The sequence below is a fragment of the Pseudophryne corroboree genome, chromosome 4 (genome assembly GCF_028390025.1).
Source record: "Pseudophryne corroboree isolate aPseCor3 chromosome 4, aPseCor3.hap2, whole genome shotgun sequence".
Taxonomy (NCBI): domain Eukaryota; kingdom Metazoa; phylum Chordata; class Amphibia; order Anura; family Myobatrachidae; genus Pseudophryne; species Pseudophryne corroboree.
In genome coordinates this window covers 865,638,532-865,664,669 of record NC_086447.1, presented here as the reverse complement: position 1 = coordinate 865,664,669, position 26,138 = coordinate 865,638,532, and the positions used below count along the sequence as shown (strand labels likewise).

The following is a 26,138-nucleotide window of genomic DNA, read 5'->3' as shown; positions in this document are numbered from 1 at the left end:
GCTTCAGGTCATTGTCCTGCTGGAAGGTGAACTTCTGTCCGAGTCTCAAATAACAGGCACACTGAAACAGGTTTTGCTCAAGAATATCCCTGTATTTAGCACCATCCATCTTTCCCTCAACTCGAAACAGTTTCCCAGTCCCTGCTGCTGAAAAACATCCCCACAGCATGATGCTGCCACCACTATGTTTCACCGTGGGGATGGTGTTCTTGGGGTGATGGGATGTGTTGGGTTTGCGCCAGACATAGCGTTTTCCTTGGTGGCCGAAAAGTTCAATTTTAGTCTCATCTGACCAGAGCACCTTCCTCCATACATTTGGGGAGTCATCCACATGCCTTTTGGCAAACTCAAAATGTGCCTTCTTATTTCTAACACTAAGTAATGGCTTTTTTTCTGGCCACTCTTCCAGAAAGCCCAGTTCTATGGAGTGTGCGGCTTATTGTAGTCACATGCGCAGATACACCAGTCTCTGCTGTGGAACTCTGCAGCTCCTTCAGGGTTACCTTTGGTCTCTGTGCTGCCTCTCTGATTAATGCCCTCCTTGCCCGGTCTGTGAGTTTTGGTGACCGGCCCTCTCTTGGCAGGTTTGTTGTGGTACCATGTTCTTTCCATTTGAAGATGATGGATTTGATGGTGCTCTGGGGGATCATCAAAGATTTGGATATTTTTTTATAACCCAACCCTGACTTGTACTTCTCAACAACTTTGTCCCTGACTTGTTTGGAGAGCTCCTTAGTCTTCATGGTGTGATGCCTCTTGCTTATACCCCTTTCACATCGCACTAAAAAGCCGGTATCGACACGGCATATTGCCGTGTCGAAACGGGTCAGTGTGCGATGTGAAAGGTCCTTTTCAGAATTAGCGGGTCGCCTGACCCGGTAATTCAACCCGGTAAAAAAGAAGGGTTATTACCGGGTTGATTACCGGGTCAGGCGCAGTGTGAATGGGAGCCGTTCCGATGCGACACGGCTCCCATTCACAGCATAGGCAGAGGCGGCGCAGGAGATGAGCTCATCTCCCGGCGCCGCCTCCACCCCCGCCCCTGCTGCTGCTGCGCCCTCCGCTGCTATGGCAACCGACCCGGTATATTGCCGGGTCGGAAAGCCAGCAACGGAGCGCAAATGCCGGATTCCACCCAGTAAGTACACGTTTCTCTTACCGGGTAGGATCCGGCATTTGCGATCTGAATGCAGCATTAGTGGTATTGCAGCCTCTGGGGCCTTTCAGAAAAGGTGTGTTTATACTGACAGATCATGTGACACTTAGACTGCACATGGGTGGACTTCATTTCACTAATTATGTGACTTCTAAAGGTAATTGGTTGCACCAGAACTTTTGAATACATATGCACATGCCAATTTTCAGATTTTTATTTATAAATATTCTTTTTTATGTAAAATTTTTCTAATTTTTACTTCACCAACTTAGACTATTTTGTGCAGATCCATCACATAAAATTCAGATTAAAAACAAAAATAAAATTACAGGTTATAATGTAACAAAATAGGCAAAAAGCCATTAATAGTGAATTCTTTAGCAAGGCACTGTAAGTTCACTGACCTGTGTGTTTTCACCATCACGTCGGTAAAAACGGGATTGACATCGGATTTTTTTCACATGCCTTGTGCAGGTGAAAAATAATCCCCGATGTTTGCAGGCTTTACGGTCTAATTGACCCCAGTGGGTCAATTAGCCGTGGTAAATCACTGCTGCTGATTGAATTCCACCCCCCCTGCCCTTAGTCTTTAAAGTGGCAATATTTTTATTTTAAAAGGCAAAATCATGTTTTGCCTGTTAATTTTTTGCCTTTTAATTGTAGATACTAAATCTCAAATATCTCACATCTGCCTGCAACTCGCAGACTGTTACATTTACCCCATTGTCGGGTTCAAAATCTGTTTGAAATAAAAAATTTGCTAAAGAGGTGTGTGTACAGTGAGGGACAGATTACCGCGGTTTGTAGCAGTGCCCGGGGAGATCAGGTGGGGACCACACTTACTGTAGGTCGACAGTGTCTTGGTTGACCACTATTGGTCGACAGTAACTAAAGGCCCATATACACGTGAGAGATGTGTGCTGAGCGAACCGCTCAGCACACATCTCTCCCGCCGCTCAGCACAACGCGATCTGTGCTGAGCGATGCGGGGGAGGACTGGGGGGGGCGCGCTGGGTGAAATGAGCAACGTGCTAGATTGGCCTGCATGCAGGCTCAATCTAGCACCGGCGATAGCGATGCGTGGCTATCGCTGTGGGGGGGTACACACAAGTGATCTGTGCTTAAAATCTAAGCAATCTATTCAGATTGCTTAGATTTTAAGCATGGATCTCTCCGTGAGTACCCCCCTTAAATCAACACCTAAAATAGGTCGACACGAGCAAGATCGACATGACAAAAGGTCGACATGCGTTTGTTTATTTTTTGGGGTGTCGTTTTCTTCATAGAGTCACTGGGAACCCCAATTAGTGCACGTTGTCCCCTCGAATGGCTCGCTTCGCTCGCCATGCTTCAGGCAAGGTGCCTCGCTCTGCTACCGCTGCGCTCGGCACAGGTTACCGTTCCCAATCGTAGTCCACGTGGATCGTTAGGTATGAAAAAGTTTAAAACATTTAAAAAAATTGTGAAAAACTCATGTCGACCTTTTGTTATGTTGACCTAGTGACCATGTCAACCTAATACATGTCGACCAATAGTGGTTGAGCTAATGCATGTCGACCTAAGAGTAGTCGATCTAGAGACCGGATACCATTCAGTTGCTCCCCACAGTAAGCCCCACAGGCTGCAGTTAGCGCAGGGAGTTATGGGTCAGTACGGTAAGGGCAGAAAGTCCTACTAAGAGCGGATTTCTGTTCTTAGGGTGCACTTAACCTAGAATCTAACCGCAGGAGGAAATGGGCTGAAAATTGAATAGGTCCAGGCATTAAAGCTCAATGCTATCCGCCCGCGGTAAGCACATCAGACAATTGGATTTGCCCCCATATTGGTGAGGAGTTTGTATGCTTATTACCATACTGTTTGTACATGGCTCACTTCTATCCTGAGCAGAAATATTTTGTATGTAAATTCGACATAAGAAAGTACTGTGGCTCTATGCACTTTCTACTGTTGATCCTACATCAGTACAAACTTCTGCCAGTCACATGGGTACAGAAAGGAGGGTTTATAGGGCGTTTGGTCATGCTTACAATCCAATTCCCCCAAACTGGATGACATAATGTTGACAGACACATCAAAACTACCTATGGATCTTTTTATGCAGCTTCCATTCAATGATCCTGGGTGCCCACTTACAACAATGGTCACTCACATAGAATACTACAGCTGGCATTCATACACAAGTATACCAAGCCTAAAAATCATTAGAGCAATATCCTCATTATTGCAGCAGTTCTATACTGTAACTGTACAGTGCATTCATTGCATAGTAGTGCTCTGTCGTGTAGATTCACAGAGAACTATGAAGACTGGAGGAGCTAGATTAACTGAATTGTTATATTCTTACTTAAGCATCCATTAGAAGCACTTGGCTGTTGTTATTATTATTATCCTTTATTTATATGGCGCCACAATAGTTCCGCAGCGCCTAATTACAGAGTATATAAACGAATAATCAAAAACAGGAAAACAGCAACTTACAGTTGATGACAGTATAGGACAAGTACAGGGTAAATACACATAGTTACATCAGCAGATGACACTGGAATAAGTATCAGGTGGCAGAAGACTGCTGGATTTGGTGCAGTTGAAGATTATTAAAGTAAGAGAAAGGATAAGCACATGAGGGAAGAGGGCCCTGCTCGTGTGAGCTTACATTCTAAAGTTATAAGGATTATAAAGATGCTTCGGGACATGCCGTTGTTCCATAACATCTATAATAGCACTTGTGCCTTGAGGTCCTTAATTTAACCTCTTTCTTCCTAAGACCCGGATTATGTATGGTGGTATGCATTGGGCCCATGGTTGAATCTAGAATTTACATTTACTAAAGCAGATTGCGAATTAAAGGTTGCATAAAATAATATTGAATTAATATTTTATCAGTTGCTGACACAGATTAATTTTCCAAAAAAGAAGATTGTGGCACCCACTCAAAAGGGGGGTACTGACGGGTGAGATGTGTGCTGAGTGATCTTAACACAGACCGCTCAGCACACATCTCTCCCCCCGCTCAGCACAGCGCGATGTGCTGAGCGAGGGGACGGACAGACAGGGGGGCGGCTCACTTCACACAGCGCTGAAGTGAGCAACCCGCTAGATTGAGCCTGCATGCAGGCTCAATCTAGCACCGGCGATAGCGATGCGCGGAGTCGCGCATCGCTATCGCTGGGGGGCATACACACGGGAGATCCGTGCTTAAAATCTAAGCAATCTAGTCAGATTGCTTAGATTTTAAACACGGATCTCTCCATGTGTACCCCCCTTAACTGGGATGGGGAGACATTTCTAAGTAATTAAATCAGATTGACCATTATTTACATGATTACTAAACTCTTCTGTGATGTACTATCCTTATCATTTACTCTAGGGCTACATTATCTCATGTATAATTAACAGCACTTGCCAACCAGCTCTTTAACAAATCATGGTTGCCGTGCCACAATGATAGTGCTTTTAATATAAATGATCATAAAACATAATTCGCTAGGCGTTGTCATACTGTAAACACCACAACTAGGGGCCCAATTTAGTTTTTTATTGTTTTCTCTTACGCCACAGAGGATGCTGGGGTCCACATTAGTACCATGGGGTATAGATGGGTCCACTAGGAGCCATCGGCACTTTAAGAGTTTGAGAGTGTGGGCTGGCTCCTCCCTCTATGCCCCTCCTACCAGACTCAGTTTAGAAAATGTGCCGGCCACAGCTAGGGGAGCTCTACAGAGCTTCTTTAGTAAAAGTTTATTTTAGAGTTTTTTATTTTACAGGGAGGCTGCTGACAACAGCCGCCCTGCTTCATGGGACTAAGGGGGGAAGTAGTGTCCGCCCTGCGGGGTCTGAGCCACTATCTCTGCTGACAGGACACTGAGCTCCTGAGGGGATAGAACGTTCCCCGCCACAGGGGATCGCTCACCCCGGCAGCATGCCGCCACCCCCTTATAGAGCCAGAAGATCGGTGGCGAGTTAGTCACCAGCCCCCCTAGCAAGCGGGGAGCCGGTGCGAAGATGGCGGCAAAAGGGTATATGGCGCAGTACAAACTGCGCTCCGGGGCTCAGCGGTACATAGTCCGGCACTGTGAGGGGCGCCCTGAGCCAGCGCGACACCCTACACTGGTCACACAGCCTGTCGGGGTCCCGGGATCTCTGCCAGCATACATCCTCAGGCCAGTATAATCCTATGAAGAGCAGGAAGACAGCGCCATTAAGGGGGCGGAGCTTCTCAGAGCGGACCCAGCAGCGTTCAGCTGCGTTTTCCTGCCTGCAGAAACGCTGTCAGTGATGTGCAGTCCCTCCAGAGCAACTCCAGGTATCTCTCACGGTACCAGGGGGGTTGTGTGTGTGGGGGGGTGGGGGGGGAGGCTGTGTAAAGACTGTGTAACTTATTAAGGTACACAGTCAGCGCTGGTTTAGGGTCTCCCTATACCTGTATAGCGCTGTGTGTGGGTTGGCTCCAATCTCTGTGTCTCTCTTGCCTTTCTTGGGGGTGAAACTCTGTCTGTCCTCCCCTGTGTGTGTGTGGAGTGTCTGTGGTCTCCAATAAGCTGTGTCCAGGGACTCTGTGTCATATGCTGCACAGGATATGCCCTTTCAGGATGTTCCCATTCCATGTAATCAGGATTGCACTGTTTTGGCACAGATACCAGCAAGGGAGCCTGAATGGTTATCCTCTATCAAATCCATTATTTCTCAGATTTCTCCTAGGGTTGCACAGAATGTATCTGCAACTCAGGTTTTACAGAACTCTATGGCAGTTTGGTCCGGTTCTGTTATCTCAGGCCCCCCTCAGGAGGTTCCCATAAACGTGCTCTTGCACACATTATGCAGGATGACATGGATACTGACTCTGACACGGCAGACGGTGATGGGGATATGCTTAGGGGGGCCGCATCTCTTGCTAAAGGGGTGCAGCTGATGATAGAGGCTATAAAGGATGTGTTGAATATTGCAGATACAACACCGGAGCAGGTTGAGGAGGCTTACTTCACTGACAATAAGAAAGCCTCGCTAACCTTCCCTGCGTCCAAAGAATTAAATGCTATATTTGAGAAAGCATTGGAAAACCCGGAGAAAAAATTCCAGATCCCTAGAAGGGTTCTGGTTGCTTTTCCCTTCCCTGAGGAGGATAGGAAAAAATGGGAAAATCCACCCATAGTGGACGCATCTGTATCCAGACTCTCAAAAAAGGTGGTTTTACCTGTTCCAGGATCTACCGCCTTAAAGGAGCCGGCTGATTGCAAAATTGATACTACGCTCAAATCCATATACACAGCTTCAGGGGCGATACTACGGCCTACTATTGCCTGTGCATGGATTTCCAAAGCTATAGTAAAGTGGTCAGGCACGTTACTCGAGGATTTGGATACTATGGATAAAAATGGCATAGAATTGTTTTTACGTAACATTCAGGATTCTGCAGGATTTATGGTGGAATCCATGAAGGACCTGGGTTCAATGGCTGCAGGAATTTCTTGCATGTCTGTCTCAGCTCGTCGAGGACTGTGGCTGCGTCAGTGGTCTGCTGACGCGGAATCCAGGAGAGGTGTGGAGACCCTACCCTACACAGGTCAGGCTCTCTTTGGGGAAGCGTTGGATGCGTGGATCACCACGGCTACAGCGGGTAAGTCTCCTTTTCTTCCCTCAGCTGCACCTGCTATGAAGAAACCTTTTCCTTCAGTGGCATCACATTCTTATCGTGTTGCTAAAACAAGAAAGGCCAAACCGTCCAACACCTTCTTTAGAGGAGGTCGGCCATAATCCAAGAAACCTGCTGCTGCAGGTTACCAGGAACAGAAACCTGCTTCTGGTACACCAAAGTCCTCAGCATGATGGTGGACAGCGCGGCCTGGAGGTAGTCACGTCTGGGTGTCGTCCGGCCTGGATCCCTGGGTACTAGATATTGTGCCCCAGGGGTACCGGCTGGAATTTCAAGATCTCTCTCCTCACCGGTTCTTCAAATCAGGCTTACCAGCTTTGCCGGCAGACAAGGCTACCCTACAGAGAGCCATCCAGAAGCTGGTGGATTCATAGATTATCGTACCAGTTCATCCCCAGATGCAAAACAAAGGTTACTATTCGAACCTTTTCGTGGTACCGAAACCGGATTGTTCGATCAGTCCAATTCTGAACTTAAAATTGCTAAACCCCTTTCTGAGGGAGTTCAAGTTAAAAATGGAGTCTCTAAGGGCAGTGATATCAGGTCTGGAGGAGGGGGAATTCCTGGTATCCCTGGATATCAAGGATGCGTACCTCCACATTCCGATTTGGCTGCCGCATCAAGCTTATCTTCGATTCACATTGTTGGACTGTCATTTTCAGTTCCAGGCCCTCCCATTCGGCCTCTCCACAGCACCGAGGGTATTCACCAAGGTGATGGCGGAAATGATGGTTCTTCTCTGCAGACAGGGGTTGAACATAATTTCATATCTGGACGATCTGCTGATAAAATCATCGTCCAAGGAGAAGCTATTACGGTCCATAGCTCTCACGACCCAGCTTCTCAGGGAACATGGTTGGACCCTGAATCTCCCAAAATCACATTTTGAACCAACCAGGAACCAGGAAGTTGTCCTCTCTGGGAATGATCCTCGACACGGAAGTGCAGAGGGTGTTTCTTCCAGAGGAAAAAGTGTTTATGATACAAACAATGGTTTGGGATGTCCTGAAGCCAACCCGGGTGACGGTTCATCAGTGCATTCGCTTTCTTGGGAAGATGGTGGCCTCTTACGAGTGGATCTCCTGGACAAGTGGTCAGGATCCCATCTACACATGCACGAGAGAATACGTCTGTCACCAAGGGCCAGGATTTCACTTCTCTGGTGGCAGCAATTACCTCACCTTCTGGAGGGCCGCAGGTTCGGGATTCAGGACTGGATCCTTCTAACCACGGATGCAAGTCTCCGGGGCTAGGGCGCAGTCACTCAAGGGGAAACCTTCCAAGGAAGGAGGTCAAGTCTGGAAGCCAGCCTGCCGATAAACATTCTGGAACTAAGAGCCGTCTACAACGGTCTTCTCCAAGCAGCCCATCTTCTGAGAAATCGGGCCATTCAAGTGCAGTCGGACAATGTAACGTCAGTGGCTTACATATACTGACAGGGCGGAACGAAGAACAGAGCTGCAATGTCAGACGTAACAGGAATCACTCTCTTAGCAGATAAACACGCTGTGGCGCTTTCAGCAATCTTCATTCCGGGAGTAGACAACTGGGAAGCGGACTTCCTCAGCAGACACGATCTCCATCCAGGGGAGTGGGGTCTCCATCTGGAGGTGTTCAAGGAGGTGACAGATCTTTGGGGTGTACCCCAAATGGACATGATGGCCTTTTGTCTCAACAAGAAGCTTCGGCGGTATTGTTCCAGGTCGAGGGACCCGCAAGCAGTGACGGTGGACGCCCTAGTGACTCCGTGGGTGTTCCAGTCGGTGTACGTGTTTCCTCCACTCCCACTCATTCCAAGAGTTCTCAAACTCATAAGGAGAACAAGAGTTCAGGCAATCCCCATTGCACCGGACTGGCCAAGAAGGGCTTGGTACGCGGATCTTCTAGATCTACTGCTAGAAGAGCCGAGGCCTCTTCCTCTTCGAGAGGACCTGCTGCAGTAGGGGCCATTCGCCTATCAAGACTTACCACGGCTACGTTAGACGACATGGAGGTTGACCGCCAGATACTAGCTCGGAAGGGCATTCCGAACAAGGTTATTCCTACCCTGATACAGGCTAGGAAGGGAGTAACGTCAAAACATTACCATCGTATTTGGAAAAAATATGTATCTTGGTGTGAGTCCAATAAATTTCCTGCGGTGTAGTTTCAACTGGGTTGTTTTCTCCTCTTCCTGCAAGCAGGTGTGGATATGGGCCTGAGGTTAGTATCCATAAAGGTCCAAATTTCGTCCCTATCCATTTTCTTCCAGAAACAGTTGGCTGCCCTCCCTGAGGTTCAGACCTTTTTTGAAGGGAGTTCTGCACATCCAGCCTCCCTTTGTACCGCCTACGGCGCCTTGGGATCTTAATGTGGTATTGCAGTAACTCCAGTCGGACTGGTTTGAGCCTCTACAGGAGGTTGAGGTCAAGTTTCTCACGTGGAAGGCTGTCACTTTGTTGGCCTTAGCTTCTGCTAGACGTGTGTCAGAGTTGTGGGCTTTGTCATGTAACAGCCCATACTTGATCTTCCATGAAGACAGAGCTGAGCTTCGGACACGTCAGCAGTTTCTTCCAAAGGTTGTGTCGGCATTTCATATCAACCAACCTATTGTGGTGCCAGTTGTGACTGACTCCTCAATTTCATCAAAGTCCTTAGATGTTGTAAGTGCTCTAAAAATCTATGTGAGGGGGACTGCTCTTCACATAAAATCGGACTCTCTGTTAGTCCTGTATGATCCCAAGAAATTTGTGTGTCCTGCTTCTAAGCAGACGATCTCTCGCTGGATCAGGTTTACTATCCAGCATACGTATTTTACGGCAGACTTGCCGTGTCCTACGTTTGTTAAGGCCCACTCTACTCGTAAGGTAGGTTCTTCCTGGGCGGCTGCCCGGGGTGTCTCGGCCTTACAACTCTCCCGAGCAGCTACTTGGTCGGTGTCGAACACGTTCGCAGAGTTCTACAAGTTCGATACTTTGGCCTCGGAGGACCTTAAGTTTAGTCAATTGGTTCTGCAGGAGCCTCCGCGCTCTCCCTCCCGTTCTGGGAGCTTTGGTACATCCCCATGGTACTAATGTGGACCCCAGCATCCTCTAGGACGTAAGAGAAAATAGGATTTTAATTACCTACCAGTAAATCCTTTTCTCGTAGTCCGTAGAGGATGCTGGGCGCCCCCCCAGCGCTTCATGATCCTGCAGTGGTTATTTGGTTCAGTAGTGCTTAGTTCTAGGTTAAGTACTGTTTTGTTACTTGGTAAGTAATCTTGTTCAGCCGTTGCTGAGGTTTCAAGCTAGTTAGCTTGGTTTGCCTTGTGTGAGAGCTGGTGTGAATCTCGCCACTATCTGTGTAAAATCCTTCTCTCAAAGATGTCCATCTTCTCAGGCACAGTTTCTAGACTGAGTCTGGTAGGAGGGGCATAGAGGGAGGAGCCAGCCCACACTCTCAAAATCTTAAAGTGCCAATGGCTCCTAGTGGACCCATCTATACCCCATGGTACTAATGTGGACCCCAGCATCCCCTACGGACTACGAGAAAAGGATTTACCGGTAGGTATTTAAAATCCTATTTATTTCATTTTTAATAGATAAATATCACATAGCTTTGCACTATATAGCTAAAGGTTTTCAGAGCTGTTTGACAATTTTTGCTTACCGGCATAGCACTTTTTTAAAATACTCTGTCCCCACACAGTGAAATCTTAAGCTGGCCATACACTAGGACGACCAGCATCCGATCCGATTCCTGTCCCAATTTCCATTCAATTCCTCTGGGAACTCTGGACACACGATTTGTTTTTTTTGGGACACATGATGTGCATACGATGAAGCATGCGATCTATCGAGCGATCGTGTGCCTCAGAAAAAGCACATGATCACCTTGAAAAAAAGGCCGCTCAAAGTGACGCTGATGGAATGTTCCATTGTACGATGCATAAAACAAGGGGCCTAATTCAGACCTGATCGTAGCCCTTCAAAATTTTGCAGGGCTACGATCAGGCACACTGACATGCAGGGGGATGCCCAGCACAGGGCTAGTCCGCCCCGCATGTCAGGCCCGACCCCCACCCCCGCAGAAGTACAAAAGCATTGCACAGTGGTGATGCTTTTGCACTACAGGAGCTACTCATTGCTGCCCGGGTAGCAGCGGCTGCGTGTGACGTCACGCAGCCGATGCAGCCCGCCCCCCACATGGTCCAGCCACGCCTGCATTGGTCGGACCGCGCCCACAAAACGTCGGCCAAACACCGCCATGACGCCCCCTCCCGCCCAGCGACCGCCTCTGCCTTTCAATCAGGCAGAGGCGATCGCTAGGCAACGACAGCCGTCAACTGTCAGCCATGCGCCAGTGCACTGCAGCGCTATCGCATGCACACTACTGACCTGATTCGCTGCGCTGCGATGAACGGCAGCATGCGATCAGGTCAAAATTACCCCCAAGGTACGATGTGCATACGATTACAATGGATAATACGGGCTGCACGTATAATCATTTGATGCAACATTCCACCCGCGGGGCCGCGCATTGCATCGTAATCGTATCCAAAACCAGCACGATGTATACACAATGCATCGAACGACACGTCAAAATTGTACATTCAGATGCGATATCGTCCTAGTGTAGGGCCAGCATTTTACCATAGCTTGGAAAGACTTAACTTTGTGGTTTAACCTGCCAAACGCTACAGGGCATGCCCTTCTGAAATGCTGCTGCATGTACAAATTGCAAAGCTTTGGCATAGGCAAATAGCCAAATATTTGGCATAGGCAGCCAACTAGCAGCGACTACTATCTGAAGGGTGTCAGCTGCTATAAGCCAATCTTTTCAGAGCTAGGTAAATGTGCCACTTTTATAGTCCTCATATAAAGCTATGGGAACTGCTTATGCGTATAAAAATAGATACACTCTGATATTGTTGATGTATGCGGTGGTACTCATTTGTTAAATAGCCTGGGTACTAAATAATGCGGCAATACTCCACAAACCACAGTTTTCCACATTAGCTAACAAATTTGCAGCTGTAATCAGGTCTGAATTAGGCCCCTTGTCCACACCCTTTCCCACCAACTCCAGTTTGCCGGCTACATAATTTCTCCCTCATCTCTTAAAACTTCCCCTGCGCTGCCCTTAATCTATGGAACACCCTTCCTGTCTCTATCAGACTCTCCCCCAACCTCCATTCCTTCCATAAAACTCACTTAGCCACTTCTGGTTTACAGTACCACGAAATATGATTGGCTTTCTTCCAATATATGTATCACATGTGATCTGCTGTTTGGCTATTAGCAGCAACTTGGGGTGTTGGTTAACCCTCTTCTATTCTCACACAGAGACAGAATAGTCTTAATACAGTGAATGATATATGTTTGCATATTGTTGACCTCAAAATGCATCAAAAACCGGAGATAATAGCTGACTCTTTATATCTATAGGGATACTTTGCGCACATGATGCCTCCAGATGTCTCCTATGTATCAGTATTTTATTTCTGCACTGTTAGCCCAAGCACCTTTTAGAGGAATCTCCCAAAATGAACATTCTGATGTATCTCATATGTTATTTATTGATTGTATTACTTCTGTGCTGTTCTTTTACATAATATATATTGCTATTGATTTTGAGAACTCTCTGGGGCTGGCGTACTAATGATGTAACATTCTGGCAGCGTGTAAGACCCATGTTTGTTTGTTGAATTATTTAGAAGGATCTCCTTTTTTATGTTTAATGTCTTTGAACCTATCTCAGTGTATGAAGGCAAACATGACTCCAACCAGATGCCGATAGTAATGGGATTTAGTAAATCAGCCCTTGACAAGCCAAGTGTCTCCCAGCCCTGTCCTCAGTCCACACAAACATGTCTTGTAAATTTCCTCCTGGAACTCAGGTAAATCCGTCATTGGCTTACCCTAATACGGTTCAGTAAAAAAGAAATGGAAGCCCTAATGTGCAGTCATTTGATAGGCCACTAAGTGCTACCAGTACAACCTGTATGCTGAGTTGGTTTGGGTATGCCAAGGGTGTGGAACTTCAGGAAGATTGTAGCACCATCATTCTACAAGAATGTCGCTCAATTGGGGTGTGGTATAAAAGATAGACAGTGTCTAGTTAGACAGTCAATAGATAGACACCATATGTTAGACAGACATTAGGTCGACGGGGTCATAAGGTCGACAGGGTCAAAAGGTCAAAATTAAAAGGGTCAACAGGGTCAAAGGTCGAAATTAAAAAGGTCGACAGGGTCCAAAGGTCAGCATAAAAAAGGTAGACACCATGTTTTTTGCATTTTTGTGGTTTGTGTGGATAGTTTTGTCATCTGGGACCCCCAATTGTAGAAAGGCATACCCTCGCGGGGCTCGCTTCGCTCGCCACGCTTTATACCCAACTCTGTGCCGACATGGATAAATGAAATAGTCCAAAAACATGTTAAATAAAAAAACAAAAACATTTGTCTATCTTTTTTATGTCGACCTTTTGACCCTGTCGACCTTTTGCACTGTCGACCTAATGTCTGTCTAACATATGGTGTCTATCTATTGACTGTCTAACTAGACACTGTCTATCAACCGGATACTGCTCAATTGATGCTTAACTATAGCGGAAGACCGTTAATCAGGCATTCTTCCAAAATATTCCATACAGTATATGCTTGATTGGGTGACTGAGAAGACCATAGTATAGAGGTAATATCACTGCCATGTTCATCAATACATTGGGCAAACACACCTTCTCTGTGGATGGGGATATTATCATCCTGACAAACACTTGACTTATAAAAAAAATAAAAAAAAATAACACTTGTAAAATATTGGATTTTTGATGCATTGGAACATCGCAACCACCACCATCATTGCAACCATTGCAACTTTGATTTCCCCAGCGGCTGCTCATCATAGCAGCCACCAGGTACAAACTAGGGGGCTGAAGGGGGTTAATTTACCTTTTCCGGGCTAGCCACCAGGTGGCATGGCAGACACTGGGGGAAAGTGCAGGGATGCAGAGGGGCCAGAAGGTCCCTCTGCGATTGGAGGCTGCTAGAAGATGATCTTCTGGCAGCTGCCCACTCTACGTTTCTGACTGGTTGCATTGTTTGTGACCATGGGGGTAATTCCGACCCGATCGCTCGCTGCAGTTTGTCGCAGCGCAGCGATCGGGTCGGAACTGCACATGCGCTGGCGCCGCAGTGCGCAGGCGCATGGCAGTCGTCGGTGCCCAGCGATCGCCTCTGAGACAGAGGCAGTCGCTGGGCGGGAGGGGGCTGAACGGCGGCATTAAGCTGCCGTTTAGGGGGAGCGGTCCGGCTAACGCAGGCGTGGCCGGACCGTTGGGGGGGCGGGCCGCTGCGGCCAGTGGGAGCAACAAGTAACTCCCAGCCAGCCGCAGGAGCTGCGCTGGCCGGGAGTTACTCCTCAAATACAAAGGCATCGCCGCTGTGCAATGGTTTTGTATTCGTGCGACCTCACCAGTGAATAAGTAGCACTGCCCTTACCTTCTCAGAGAATTCCTTAATCCAAACCATGCAAGGGAAATGGGTCCCACAACTTTACAATGCCACCAGAGTTATTTAGGCTGGCCAGGGAAGTGCAATTCATTACTGTATTTATCGAGAATATTGTGAGGGGTGATTCATCTGACTCCTTGGCTTGGTAACCCAGCTAAGCTCTTTGTACCCTTCAACTTGCAACTGTGAATTGCCAGGTTATGAGTGGTGCATCCGACCATAATAGTCTGCTCTGTGGAGTTTTCATCAGACCATTTTGATGAAACTAATGGGCCCTACACATTTAAAGATCCGCCGACGAGCTGCCCGATGGCGGATACGGCCGACGGGCGACCCGGCGGCTGGGGGGGGCAGTGGCGGGGGGAGTGAAGTTTCTTCACTCCCCCCGTCACCCGGCTCCATAGAAGTGCAGGCAATTATGGACGAGATCGTCCATATTGGCCTGCATGCACAGGCGACGGAGCATCAGCGATGAACGAGCGCGGGGCCGCGCATCGTTCATCGCTGGTGCCTCCACACTCAAAGATATGAACGTTATCTCATTCAATAACGAACGAGATCGTTCATATCTTTGAGGAATATCGGCCAGTGTGTAGGGCCTATTACTTCTAGACACAGATTGGAAGTTACATTCAGCTGATCACCTGTTTTGCCTTGCACTCCCAATCCATGCACAGATATCACAGTCCTAGGTGTATGGGATTCCCACAAATGTTGCCCTTTGCTGATTATGGTATTCCTTCCAGATGACCTAAATTCAGATGCCATTGCTTGTCAGCATTTAGCAAGTTGAAATGTTTTGGCCAACAAAGCTATCTGCGCTCTTACAGGATCAAGGACGTCTCCTTTTGTAGTCATTCTAGCCATAATGATGGGAAGTCCAGCATCTTTATGTTTGACCTGACCCATGTTAAGACTCTTTTTTTTTTTTATCAACACAACGCAATGTAAGCCCTTGCATTCAGTATGCTTGGTGTCTGTCATTTATCCAGGTGTTTCCAGATCTGGTCACTACCTGCACTTTCACCTGTACTTTGAGATACACAAAAGGAAAAGGAAAGGCCTTAGAACCTCTACATTAAGATGATTGTTTTGCTGGACGTCTGTATGACCGTAATGGGTGATAACATTGTGTGTTTATGTATACTCCTCTGTATCATGTATTCCTAGGTTCCCAGCGGGCGTCTTCCATTGCAGCATCCCGCATGGAGCAGGCCATGTCTGAGTTTACAATGCACAGCGCACAAAGACAGGGACCAATGCATCAGTGGATAACCCTGGAGCAGATATGGCTGCAGGCCGGTAAGTGCCTAGCGATAAATTAAGGAAGTTATATAAGGAATATATTGGGACCAGGGCCGGATTAAGCCTTCGGGGTGCCCGGGGCACGTAAGACGGGGGGCCCCGATGGAAGGTGGGGGATGTATATTAAATTGTGCATACCTTCCAACATGTCCCATTCCAGGAGGGACAAAATGCTCTCTACCTGGACTTCCCACTTAATATATGATTGTCGTCAACTGTGTTGAATTATTTACTTGATAAGAAAGGTACTTCAACACAGGTGATTGCAATCATAAATTAAGAAGGAAGTCGAGAGTATTTTGTCCCTCCTGGAATGGGTCATGGTGGGAGGTATAGAATGTGTATATTAAATTTAAACCAATGGTGTATATTAGTTTTAACTAATAGTTTAATAATGCCTAAGTACTGTTTATAGCTCCACCTAATTGTAAGACAACTATTTTATAAACTTTTCTTGTAGTGGAACAAAGACAACTTAGCCTTAAAATACACATACAAAAATGAAATAATTTATCTTGTCACATGCAAGAATCTGCAAGAATCTGTACTACTACAGACACAATGGGACAGGACTCAGGAGGACTCTCTGTGTGTGTCTCAATCTCTAGACCCAAATGGCTTAGTTGCATAACAGTTTACACTAGACTCAGACACCCAAGTGGGGAGGAGGAGAAGCTGGGATCCCTGTATCACTTACAGCTCTCTCCACCCTCCTATCTCTCCTCTGGTCCGAAAGCTCTGTCGGTAGCTCATGAAACATGATATTCCTGTGTCTCTACCTGCACTGCATACTGTCCTGCTTTCATTCTGGCTTATGGTTCTGCTGCTGCTGCTTAAGAGATAAAGTTAGTGATGTCAGTGTGCTCTGGCTGGGGGGCCCCCTGACAAAGGGGGGCCCGGGGTACAGTATGCCCTGCATACCCCCCTTAATCTGGCAATGATTGAGACGTAGGCGGTGAAACAGTGCAATATGGCCACCCCTGTGCAGTGAGAGAGCTGGGTCACAACCCGGAAGCGTTAGAGCAACATTTTCCCCTCCAATGCTCAGGGATTCCAAACCTTCCTTTATCTAACCGGTGTCTTAATGACAAACATGCACTACTGTATGTAATCTGTGATAATACCTTTATGTTGTTTTCCCAATCATGTGACACCTATCATCTGTCTCGTAGGGATTTCTATATATCCCAGTTAGACGCTGCATTCACCAATTAGATCCTTCTCCTTATGCGCACCTTTAAAATGTCAAACATTATTAAATGTACAGAGATGTATGTATGTAAAATGGATTCACTGTATACAGATCACTCCCCCAACGAACGGTACAAATCTATGATCTTCTCGGTTTCATCTTTGCTGGGGTAATTGTGATGGGTCTTAGGGGCTGCCGGCTCTATGGAATCTGATGGAGACAGCAGCAGTACTTTAAGTTGGTTGCATTCACACTTCTTGCTGGACTTCACAGTCCTACAAGAAGAGCGTCCAGAAGCACGGGGTGGGCAATCCTTAGGATCGTCCATGACTTACTGCTGGCTGGGAGGAGGAGAAACCAGGGGAGGGCGGGGCTACTGTATTTTCACACCCAGCCAGCAGTGACTATGGGGGTAATTCAGACCTGATTGCTCACTAGTGTTTTTTGCAACGCTGCGATCAGGTCAGAACTGCGCGTGCATATGCACGGCAGTGCGCAGGCGCTTTGCACAGGTACATAGCAGATCGCCGCTGAGCGATGGGCTTGCGCAAAGAATCCATTTGCACGGGCGATCGCAAGGAGATTGACAGGAAGAAGGCGTTTGTGGGTGGCAACTGACTGTTTCTGGGAGTGGTTGGAAAAACGCAGGCGTGTCCAAGCATTTGCAGGGAGGGTTCCTGACGTCAATTCCAGTCCCGGACAGGCTGCTGTTATCGCAGTGGCTGAGTAAGTCCTGGGCTACTCAGAGACTGCACAAGATCTGTTTGTACAGCTCTGCTACACAGGCGATCGCACACTTGCAAAGTGAAAATACACTCCCCTAGGGGCGGCGACTATCTATTCGCAGCAGTGCAAAAAAAAACCCTAGCGAGCGATCAGGTCTGAATTACCCCCAATGGGAATCCGCAGCTTCCCTGATCCCATTGAGAACTTCTGTAATGTGTGTATTGTATATGCCGCTTCTCCTTGTCAGCTTTCCCCAGAGTCCAGTGCTTTGTACCTATAGCCCTACAGTGCATAGAAAATAATCGCCATGCAGTAGGCCTAATTCAGAGATGTTTACGGACACCTCCAATGTTCTTGATCTGTGCATGCGTAGGATCCACACTGCGCATGTGCAAATCTGTGGCTGCGACAATGGCCGCTGAGCCCAGTAAGACGCATTATGTCTGTCTGGGAACTGGGTAGTGACGGACAGCGTTCCCAAAAACGGGGGCGTGATGGCTCAAACACCTCCCGCAACATTAGCATATTTTCATGCAGTGACTGCGTCCTCTGTGCCTTTAGCGTCCACGTCTGAATCAGGCCCAGTGCTGTTAAAATTAAGGGTAGTATTATTATTATTATTATTATTATTATCCTTTATTTATATGGCGCCACAATAGTTCCGCAGCGCCCAATTACAGAGTACATATGCACATAATCAAAACAGGAAAACAGTGACTTACAGTTGAAGACAATATAGGACAAGTACAGGGTAACTAAGCATAACTACACCAGTAAACGACAGAGATAAGTTCCAGGTGGCCACAAAACTGCAGGATTCGGGCAGTTGAGGATTATTAAAGTAAGAAAAGGATAAGCACATGAGGGAAGAGGGCCCTGCTCGTGAGAGCTTACAGTCTAAGGGGAGGGGTGGACAGACAGGGGTGGCACAGATGGGGTACATAGAGAGCGTGGAACAGAGGGTTAGGATGAGATTTGGCTGGGTTTGGTAAAGAAGTGGGTCTTAAGAGCCCGTTTGAAGTTTTGTAGAGAGGTGGAGAGTCTGAGGGGGAGAGGTAAAGAATTCCAGAGGAAGGGAGCAGTACGTGAAAAGTCTTGGAGATAGGAGTGGGAGGAAGAAATCAGTAGGCATGAGAGTCGGCGTGCATTAGCAGAGCGAAGAGGACGGGTGGGAGAGTAAAGGGAGATAAGGTCAGAGATGTAAATGGGAGAGGAGTGGGTGAGGGCTTTGTAAGTGAGTGTGAGAAGCTTGAATTGGATTCTGAAAGGGAAGGAAAGCCAGTGAAGGGCTTGTTGAAGAGGGGAGGTGGACGTAGTGCGTTTGGTGAGGAAGATGAGCCGGGCTGCTACATTGAGGATAGATTGGAGTGGAGAGAGGTAATTGTCCGGGAGGCCAGTTAGGAAGAGATTACAATAGTCCAGTCTGGAGATGACCAGTGAGTGAATAATGATCTTAGTGGTATCCTGGGTGAGAAAAGGTCTGATCCTGGAAATGTTTTTGAGATGAAAATGACAGGTTTGTGAGAGGTGCTGAATGTGTGGTTTGAATGAGGGAGAGGAGTCAAGGATTACGCCAAGACAGCGTACCTGGGGGCTAGAGGAGATAGTCGTACCATCAATGGATAATGAGATTGTGGGTAGTATTAGAACTAGTTTTACCATTGGGTAAATTCTAAAGAATGATACAGAACTGTCTTAACTCAAAATGTGTCATTTCTGTCCAGCGAGACATAGGCTATAGATATTATATTTACAGTACCTACCTGTGCATATTTAATGCTAAGGATATTAATACAGTATTATCTTGAGTATACAGCAGAATATCACTCTTTACCCATACAACTAACTGTGATATTAAAATGCATGTTTTTTTATCAAGCAATATGGTCTGTCACAGGAGGCATTGCACATGAATTCAGAATACCTGCATTAGCTGTGCCTGCAGCATAATTTAAAATGCTGACAGAATGTTGATTCCAGTTCTGTCCTAGTTAAGCTCCGGTCTCATTTTATACAGTACAGTACATGACAACTGATATGAGAATAAAGAAATAACCTCAATATGTAATGTACTATCATTATTTTACCTTTATACTGTAATGCATAGGAATAGTAATTGAATAAAGCATGTCAGCACATCTATTATCCCTGCATTATTCCTAATGGCACCATGATTACTAACATGTACGCTTCTGGTTAGGAACATTAGTACTGCTTTACATCCAATGGCCCAATGCTTACTAACATGTGCGCTTCTGGTCAGGAACATTAGTATTGCATTGGATCCAATGGCCCCATGCTTACTAACATGTGCACTTCTGGTCAGGAACATTATTATTGCTTTACATCCAATGGCCCAATGCTTACTAACGTGCGCTTCTGGTCAGGAACATTAGTATTGCATTGGATCCAATGACCCCATGCTTACTAACATGTGCACTTCTGGTCAGGAACATTAATTTTACATTGCATCCAATGGCCTCATGCTTACTAACATGTGCGCTTCTGTGTTTGGGCCGGTGCGCCAAATTACTGCCGTGCCCCGGGTGACGAAAATCCTAGTTTTGGCCCTGAGGTACGCTTCTGGACATGAGCATTAGTGATGCATTACTTCCGATGACCCCATGCTTACTAACATCTGCGCTTCTGGTCAGAAACATTAGTATTGCATTACATCCAATGGCCCCATGCTTACTAACATGTGCGCTTCTGGTCAGGAACATTAGTATTGCATTACATCCAATGGCCCCATGCTTACTAACTTGTGCACTTCTGGTCAGGAACATTAGTATTGCATTACATCCAATGGCCCCATGCTTACTAACTTGTGCGCTTCTGGTTAGGAACATTAGTATTGCATTGCATCCAATGACCCCATGCTTACTAACATGTGCGCTTCTGGTCAGAAACATTAGTATTGCATTACATCCAATGGCCCCATGCTTACTAACGTGCACTTCTGGTCAGGAACATTAGTTTTGCATTGCATCCAATGGCCCCATGCTTACTAACATGTGCACTTCTGGTCAGGAACATTAGTATTGCATTGCATCCAAAGGCCCCATGCTTACTAACTTGTGCGCTTCTGGTCAGGAACATTAGTATTGCATTACATCCAATGGCCCCATGCTTACTAACGTGCACTTCTGGTCAGGAACATTAGTATTGCATTGCATCCAAAGGCCCCATGCTTACTAACATGTGCGCTTCTGTGTTTGAGGGGGCGTGCCAAATTACTGCCTTGCCCCGGGTGACGAAAATCCTAGTTTTGGCCCTGAGGTATTCTTCTGCACATGAGCATTAGTGATTATTTCCGATGACCCCATGCTTACTAACGTGCACTTCTGTAAGGAGCATTAGTATTGCGGTGTTGTTTTCTTGTTGTTTTCTTGTAGTACATGCTCCAATTATTTACCTATAAGGTTTCTAAATTCTTGATTTTAGAGTGATTGTGAGACAGCCCACGATGAGGATATAAATAGCACTTAACAAGCTACAGTCTGCCTCATATAAAGTGCAAATAAAATAAGTAGTCAGGAAAAAGGTTAAACACCCCATACTAAATATACATACATAATATAACCATTGGGAGACATAACAGAGTTTTCTAAGCACACATTCTCCCATCTCATGGTAAGATACCTGTCTCTTCTAGCTGGCAACTGCTCTCTGGTTTCACTGGGGCGCTGATAGGGCCTGATTCAGATGTGGTTGCAATGCCGATGGAGTGATCTTTTTTAGCAACAGAACTGTGAGGCATCGAGCACACATTCTCCCACCTCATGGTAAGATGTCTGTCTCTTCTAGCTGGCAACTGCTTTCTGGTTTCACTGGTGCGCTGATAGGGCCTAATTCAGATGCGCTCGCAATGCCGATGCAGCGATCTCTTTAGCAACAGAACTGCGAGATATGGAGCACACATTCTCCCACCTCGTGGTAAGATGTCTGTCTCTTCTAGATGGCAAATGCTTACTGATTTCACTGGTGCACTGATAGGGCCTAATTCAGATGTGGTCGCAATGCCTATGCAGCGATCTTTTTTACCGACGGAACTGCGAAGCATCGCAAGTGTAGCTGCTGCCCACAAGAGAACAGAGATGCACACCAAAACCATCACAACATGCTCAGCAACTGCGTACTCTCTCACAACCGATTTATAGGCATTTTTGCAGACACTCCCCGTTACCTCCCCCAAACGGTCTCATCGTGTCAATCACTCTGCAACTGATTCCTTACTGCAAGTGGCATCTCAAAAAGTACAGCTCTAGTGAAATTGTATTATATACTACTGCTTTGTGGTAATGATTTGAGCCACTGGCCAGGAAGCAGAAGGGGGGTTTCTGGGCAACTGGAAACCCCTATTGCGTTTGCCTATACTGTATTGCATATGCCTAATTCAGCTGCATTGTAGTTTTGAATATAAAATTGGTATTATGTGATTATTCTATAAACTCTTCCTCTAAATATATTACTAAACTATAGAGCACTCGCATCATAGCACAGCAGCCTTACAGTATATAGTAAAATTTCTTTAGACGAGCAAAACCTGGTTGGATCCGTCAGTTCACCTTTCATGACTGTAGATTAGTTCATTTATCTCCTTGAGGCCCAGAAGGGCTGCATTCACTGTACATAATGAAAACTAACAAATATATTGTACTCCTTGTCATGTTGCTTTCCATTGAAGACCTCAAGTATCAGCCGAGGTGTAATTGGGATAACAGATATAATTGTATTTTCTCCTACGTCCTAGAGGACCATGGGGAATAGACGGGCTCCACAGGAGACATGGGCACTAAAAAAAAACTTTAGGTATGGGTGTGCACTGGCTCCTCCCTCGATGCCTCTCCTCCAGACCTCAGTTTAATACTGTGCCCAGTGGAGACTGGGCGCACTACAGGGAGCTCTCCTGAGCTTCCTGAAAAGAAAGTAGTTTGTTAGGTTTTTTATTTTCAGGGAGCAGTGCTGGCAACAGGCTCCCTGCATCGACGGACTGAGAAGAGAGAAGCAGACCTACTTAAATGCTAGGCTCTGCTTCTTAGGCTACTGGACACCATTAGCTCCAGAGGGAGTCAGAGCGCAGGTCTTCCCTAGCGGTTCGTCCCGGAGCCGTGCCGCCGTCCTCCTCGCAGAGCCGGAAGATAGAAGCCGGGTGAGTATAGGAAGGCAGAAGACTTCACAGGCGTCAGAAGACTTCAGAGCTTCGGAGAGGTAACGCTGCGCGCCATTGCTCCCACAACACACACACACAGCGCACACTGTTGGGTACAGGGCGCGGGGGGGGGGGGGGCGCCCTGGGCTGCAATGTAGACCTCAGCACTGGTTTTTAGGAATATAATTACTCAGTTTGATATTATTTCAGAGCCCCCGCCAGTTTGAAGAAAGAGCGGGACCGAAGCCCGCCACTGAGGGGGCGGGGCTTCTCCCTCAGCACTCACCAGCGCCATTTTCTCCTCCAGCACACGCTAAGAAGCTGGCTCCCCGGACTCTCCCCTGCTGATCACCGGTGACAGAGGGTTTTAAAGAAGGGGGGGGCACATAATTGGCCGCAGTGAATAGCGCTGTATCTGGGTAATATTTTTTCTTTTTCCCAAGATTATTGGCGCTGGGTGTGTGCTGGCATACTCTCTCTCTCTGTCTCTCCAAGGGGCCTTGTGGGGGAACTGTCTCCAGATAGAGCTTTCCCTGAGTGTGTGGTGTGTCAGTACGTGCGTGTCGTCATGTCTGAAGCGGAAGGCTCTCCTAGGGAGGAGGTGGAGCGGATGAGTGTGGTGTCGCCGTCGGCAACACCGACACATGACTGGATGGATATGTGGAATATTTTAAATGCAAATGTGAATTTATTGCACAAATGTTTGGACAAAGCAGAGTCCAGGGACAACATAGAGGGTCATACCCTGCCTTTCCCTATGTCACAGGGACCTTCTGGGTCTCAAAAGCGGCCGATTTCTCAGTTGACACAGAGTCTGACTCTAGTGTCGATTATGATGATGCGAGGTTGCAGCCAAAATTGGCAAAGAGTATTCGTTATATGATTATTGCTATAAAGGATGTGCTGCATATTATAGATGACCCCGCGGTGCCTAATCCTAAGATCCACATGTTTAAAGAAAAGAAGTTAGGAGTTATTTGAAAGTGCTTGGGAAACTCCAGATAAGAAGCTGCAGATTCCCAAAAGGATTCTTATGGCGTATCCTTTCCCTATCAAGGACAGGATACGGTGGGAATCCTCCCCAAGGGTGGACAAGGCGTTGACGCGCCTTTCCAAAAAGGTGGCGCTGCCGTCTCAGGATACAGCGGCCCTCAGGGATCCTGCTGACCGGAAGCAGGAAACTACCTTGAAGTCAATTTACACACATACCGGTACATTACTCAGACCGGCAATAGCGTCGGCTTGGGTTTGTAGCGCTGTACTAGCGTGGACCGATACCTTATCTGCTGATATGGATACGATGGATAAGGAAACTATTTTATTGACCCTGGGACATATTAAGGATGCGGTACTTTATATGAGAGAGGCTCAAAGGGATATAGGCATACTGGGGTCCAGAACTAACGCAATGGCGATTTCTGCCAGGCGGGCGCTGTGGACCCGACAGTGGTCGGGTGATGCCGACTCATAACGGCATATGGAGGTTTTGCCGTACAAAGGTGAGGAGTTGTTTGGGGAAGGTCTCGCGGACCTAGTTTCCACAGCTACTGCTGGTAAATCAACTTTTTTACCTTATGTTTCCTCACAGCCTAAGAAAGCGCCACATTATCAGATGCAGTCCTTTCGGCCGCATAAATCCAAGAGAGCTCGGGGATCTACCTTTCTTGCCAGAGGTAAGGGCAAGGGGAAAAAGCTGCCAGCTACAGCCAGTTCCCAGGAACAGAAGTCCTCCCCGGCTTCTACTAAATCCATCGCATGACGCTGGGGCTCCGCTGGGGGAGTCCGTTCCAGTGGGGGCACGTCTTAGTCTTTTCAGCCAAGTCTGGGTTCACTCTCAGGTGGATCCCTGGGCAATAGACATTGTTTCCCAGGGGTACAAGCTGGAATTCGAAGAGGTGCCTCCTCGCCGGTTTTTAAAACCGGCACTGCCGACTTCTTCCCCAGAGAGGGAGGTAGTTTTGGCAGCAATTCAAAAATTGTGTCTCCAACAAGTGGTGGTCAAGGTTCCCCTGCTGCAGCAGGGGATGGGCTATTACTCAACCCTGTTTGTGGTCCCGAAACCGGACGGTTCGGTCAGACCCATTCTAAATTTAAAGTCCTTAAACCTATACTTAAAGAGGTTCAAGTTCAAGATGGAGTCGCTCAGGGCGGTCATTGCAAGTCTGGAAGGTGGAGATTATATGGTGTCTCTAGACATAAAGGATGCATACCTTCATGTCCCCATTTATCAACCTCATCAGGCGTTCCTGAGATTTGTGGTGGAGGATTGTCACTACCAATTTCAGACGTTGCCGTTTGGGCTGTCCACGGCCCCGAGAATTTTTACCAAATTAATGGCGGAGATGATGGTGCTCCTGCGCAAGCAGGGGGTCACAATTATCCCATACTTGGACGATCTCCTGATAAAAGCGAGATCGAGAGGACAGTTGCTGGTCAAAGTTTCACTCTCCCTGAGGGTGTTACAACAACACGGTTGGATTCTACACCTGCCAAAGTCACAGTTAGTTCCAACAACCAGATTGCCTTTCCTAGGCATGATTCTGGACATGGAACAAAAGAGGGTCTTTCTCCCAACGGAAAAGGCCCAGGAACTGCGGGACTTGGTCAAGGACCTGTTGAAGCCAGACAGTGTGTCGGTACATCACTGCACGCGAGTGCTGGGAAAAATGGTGGCGTCTTACGAGGCCATTCCATTCGGCAGGTTCCATGCCAGAACCTTTCAGTGGGACCTTCTGGACAAGTGGTCCAGGTCACATCTACAGATTCATCAGATGATCCGCCTGTCCCCCAGGGCCAGGGTATCTCTCCTGTGGTGGCTGCAGAGTGCTCACCTTCTAGAGGGTCGCAGGTTCGGAATCCAGGACTGGGTTCTGGTGACCACGGACGCGAGTCTCCGAGGATGGGGAGCAGTCACACAGGGAAGAAACTTCCAGGGTCTGTGGTCAAGCCAGGAGGCTTGTCTACACATCAACATTCTGGAATTAAGGGCCATATACAACGGCCTTCGTCAGGCACAGACCTTACTTCAAGGTCTACCGGTTCTGATTCAGTCAGACAACATCACAGCAGTGGCTCATGTAAACCGCCAAGGTGGCACAAGGAGCAGAGTGGCAATGGCAGAAGCCTCAAAGATTCTTCGATGGGCGGAGAGTCATGTAAGCGCTCTGACAGCAGTCTTCATTCCGGGAGTAGACAACTGGGAAGCAGACTTCCTCAGCAGACACGATCTGCATCCAGGAGAGTGGGGACTTCATCAGGAAGTCTTCGCAGAGATTGCAAGTCAGTGGGGTCTGCCTCAAATAGACATGATGGCTTCACGCCTCAACAAGAAACTTCCGAGATATTGCGCCAGGTCAAGGGACCCTCAGGCGGTTGCAGTGGACGCACTGGTGACACCGTGGGTGTTTCAGTCGGTCTACGTGTTCCCTCCTCTTCCTCTCATCTCAAAGATACTGAGACTCATAAGACGGAGAGGGGTTCAGG

At 47.3% G+C, this 26,138-nt stretch overlaps 1 protein-coding gene across 8 annotated transcripts in view; it reads left to right on the top strand.

The window, feature by feature from the left end:
- Positions 1-26,138, top strand: part of TTC7A (tetratricopeptide repeat domain 7A) — a 914,714-nt gene that overhangs the window by 709,888 nt on the left and 178,688 nt on the right. For all 8 annotated transcript variants that reach the window (XM_063918709.1, XM_063918713.1, XM_063918708.1 and 5 more), the window contains one exon: positions 15,451-15,582. In XM_063918709.1, the coding sequence (XP_063774779.1) occupies positions 15,451-15,582 (132 nt within the window). The remainder of the gene's footprint in view (positions 1-15,450; positions 15,583-26,138) is intronic.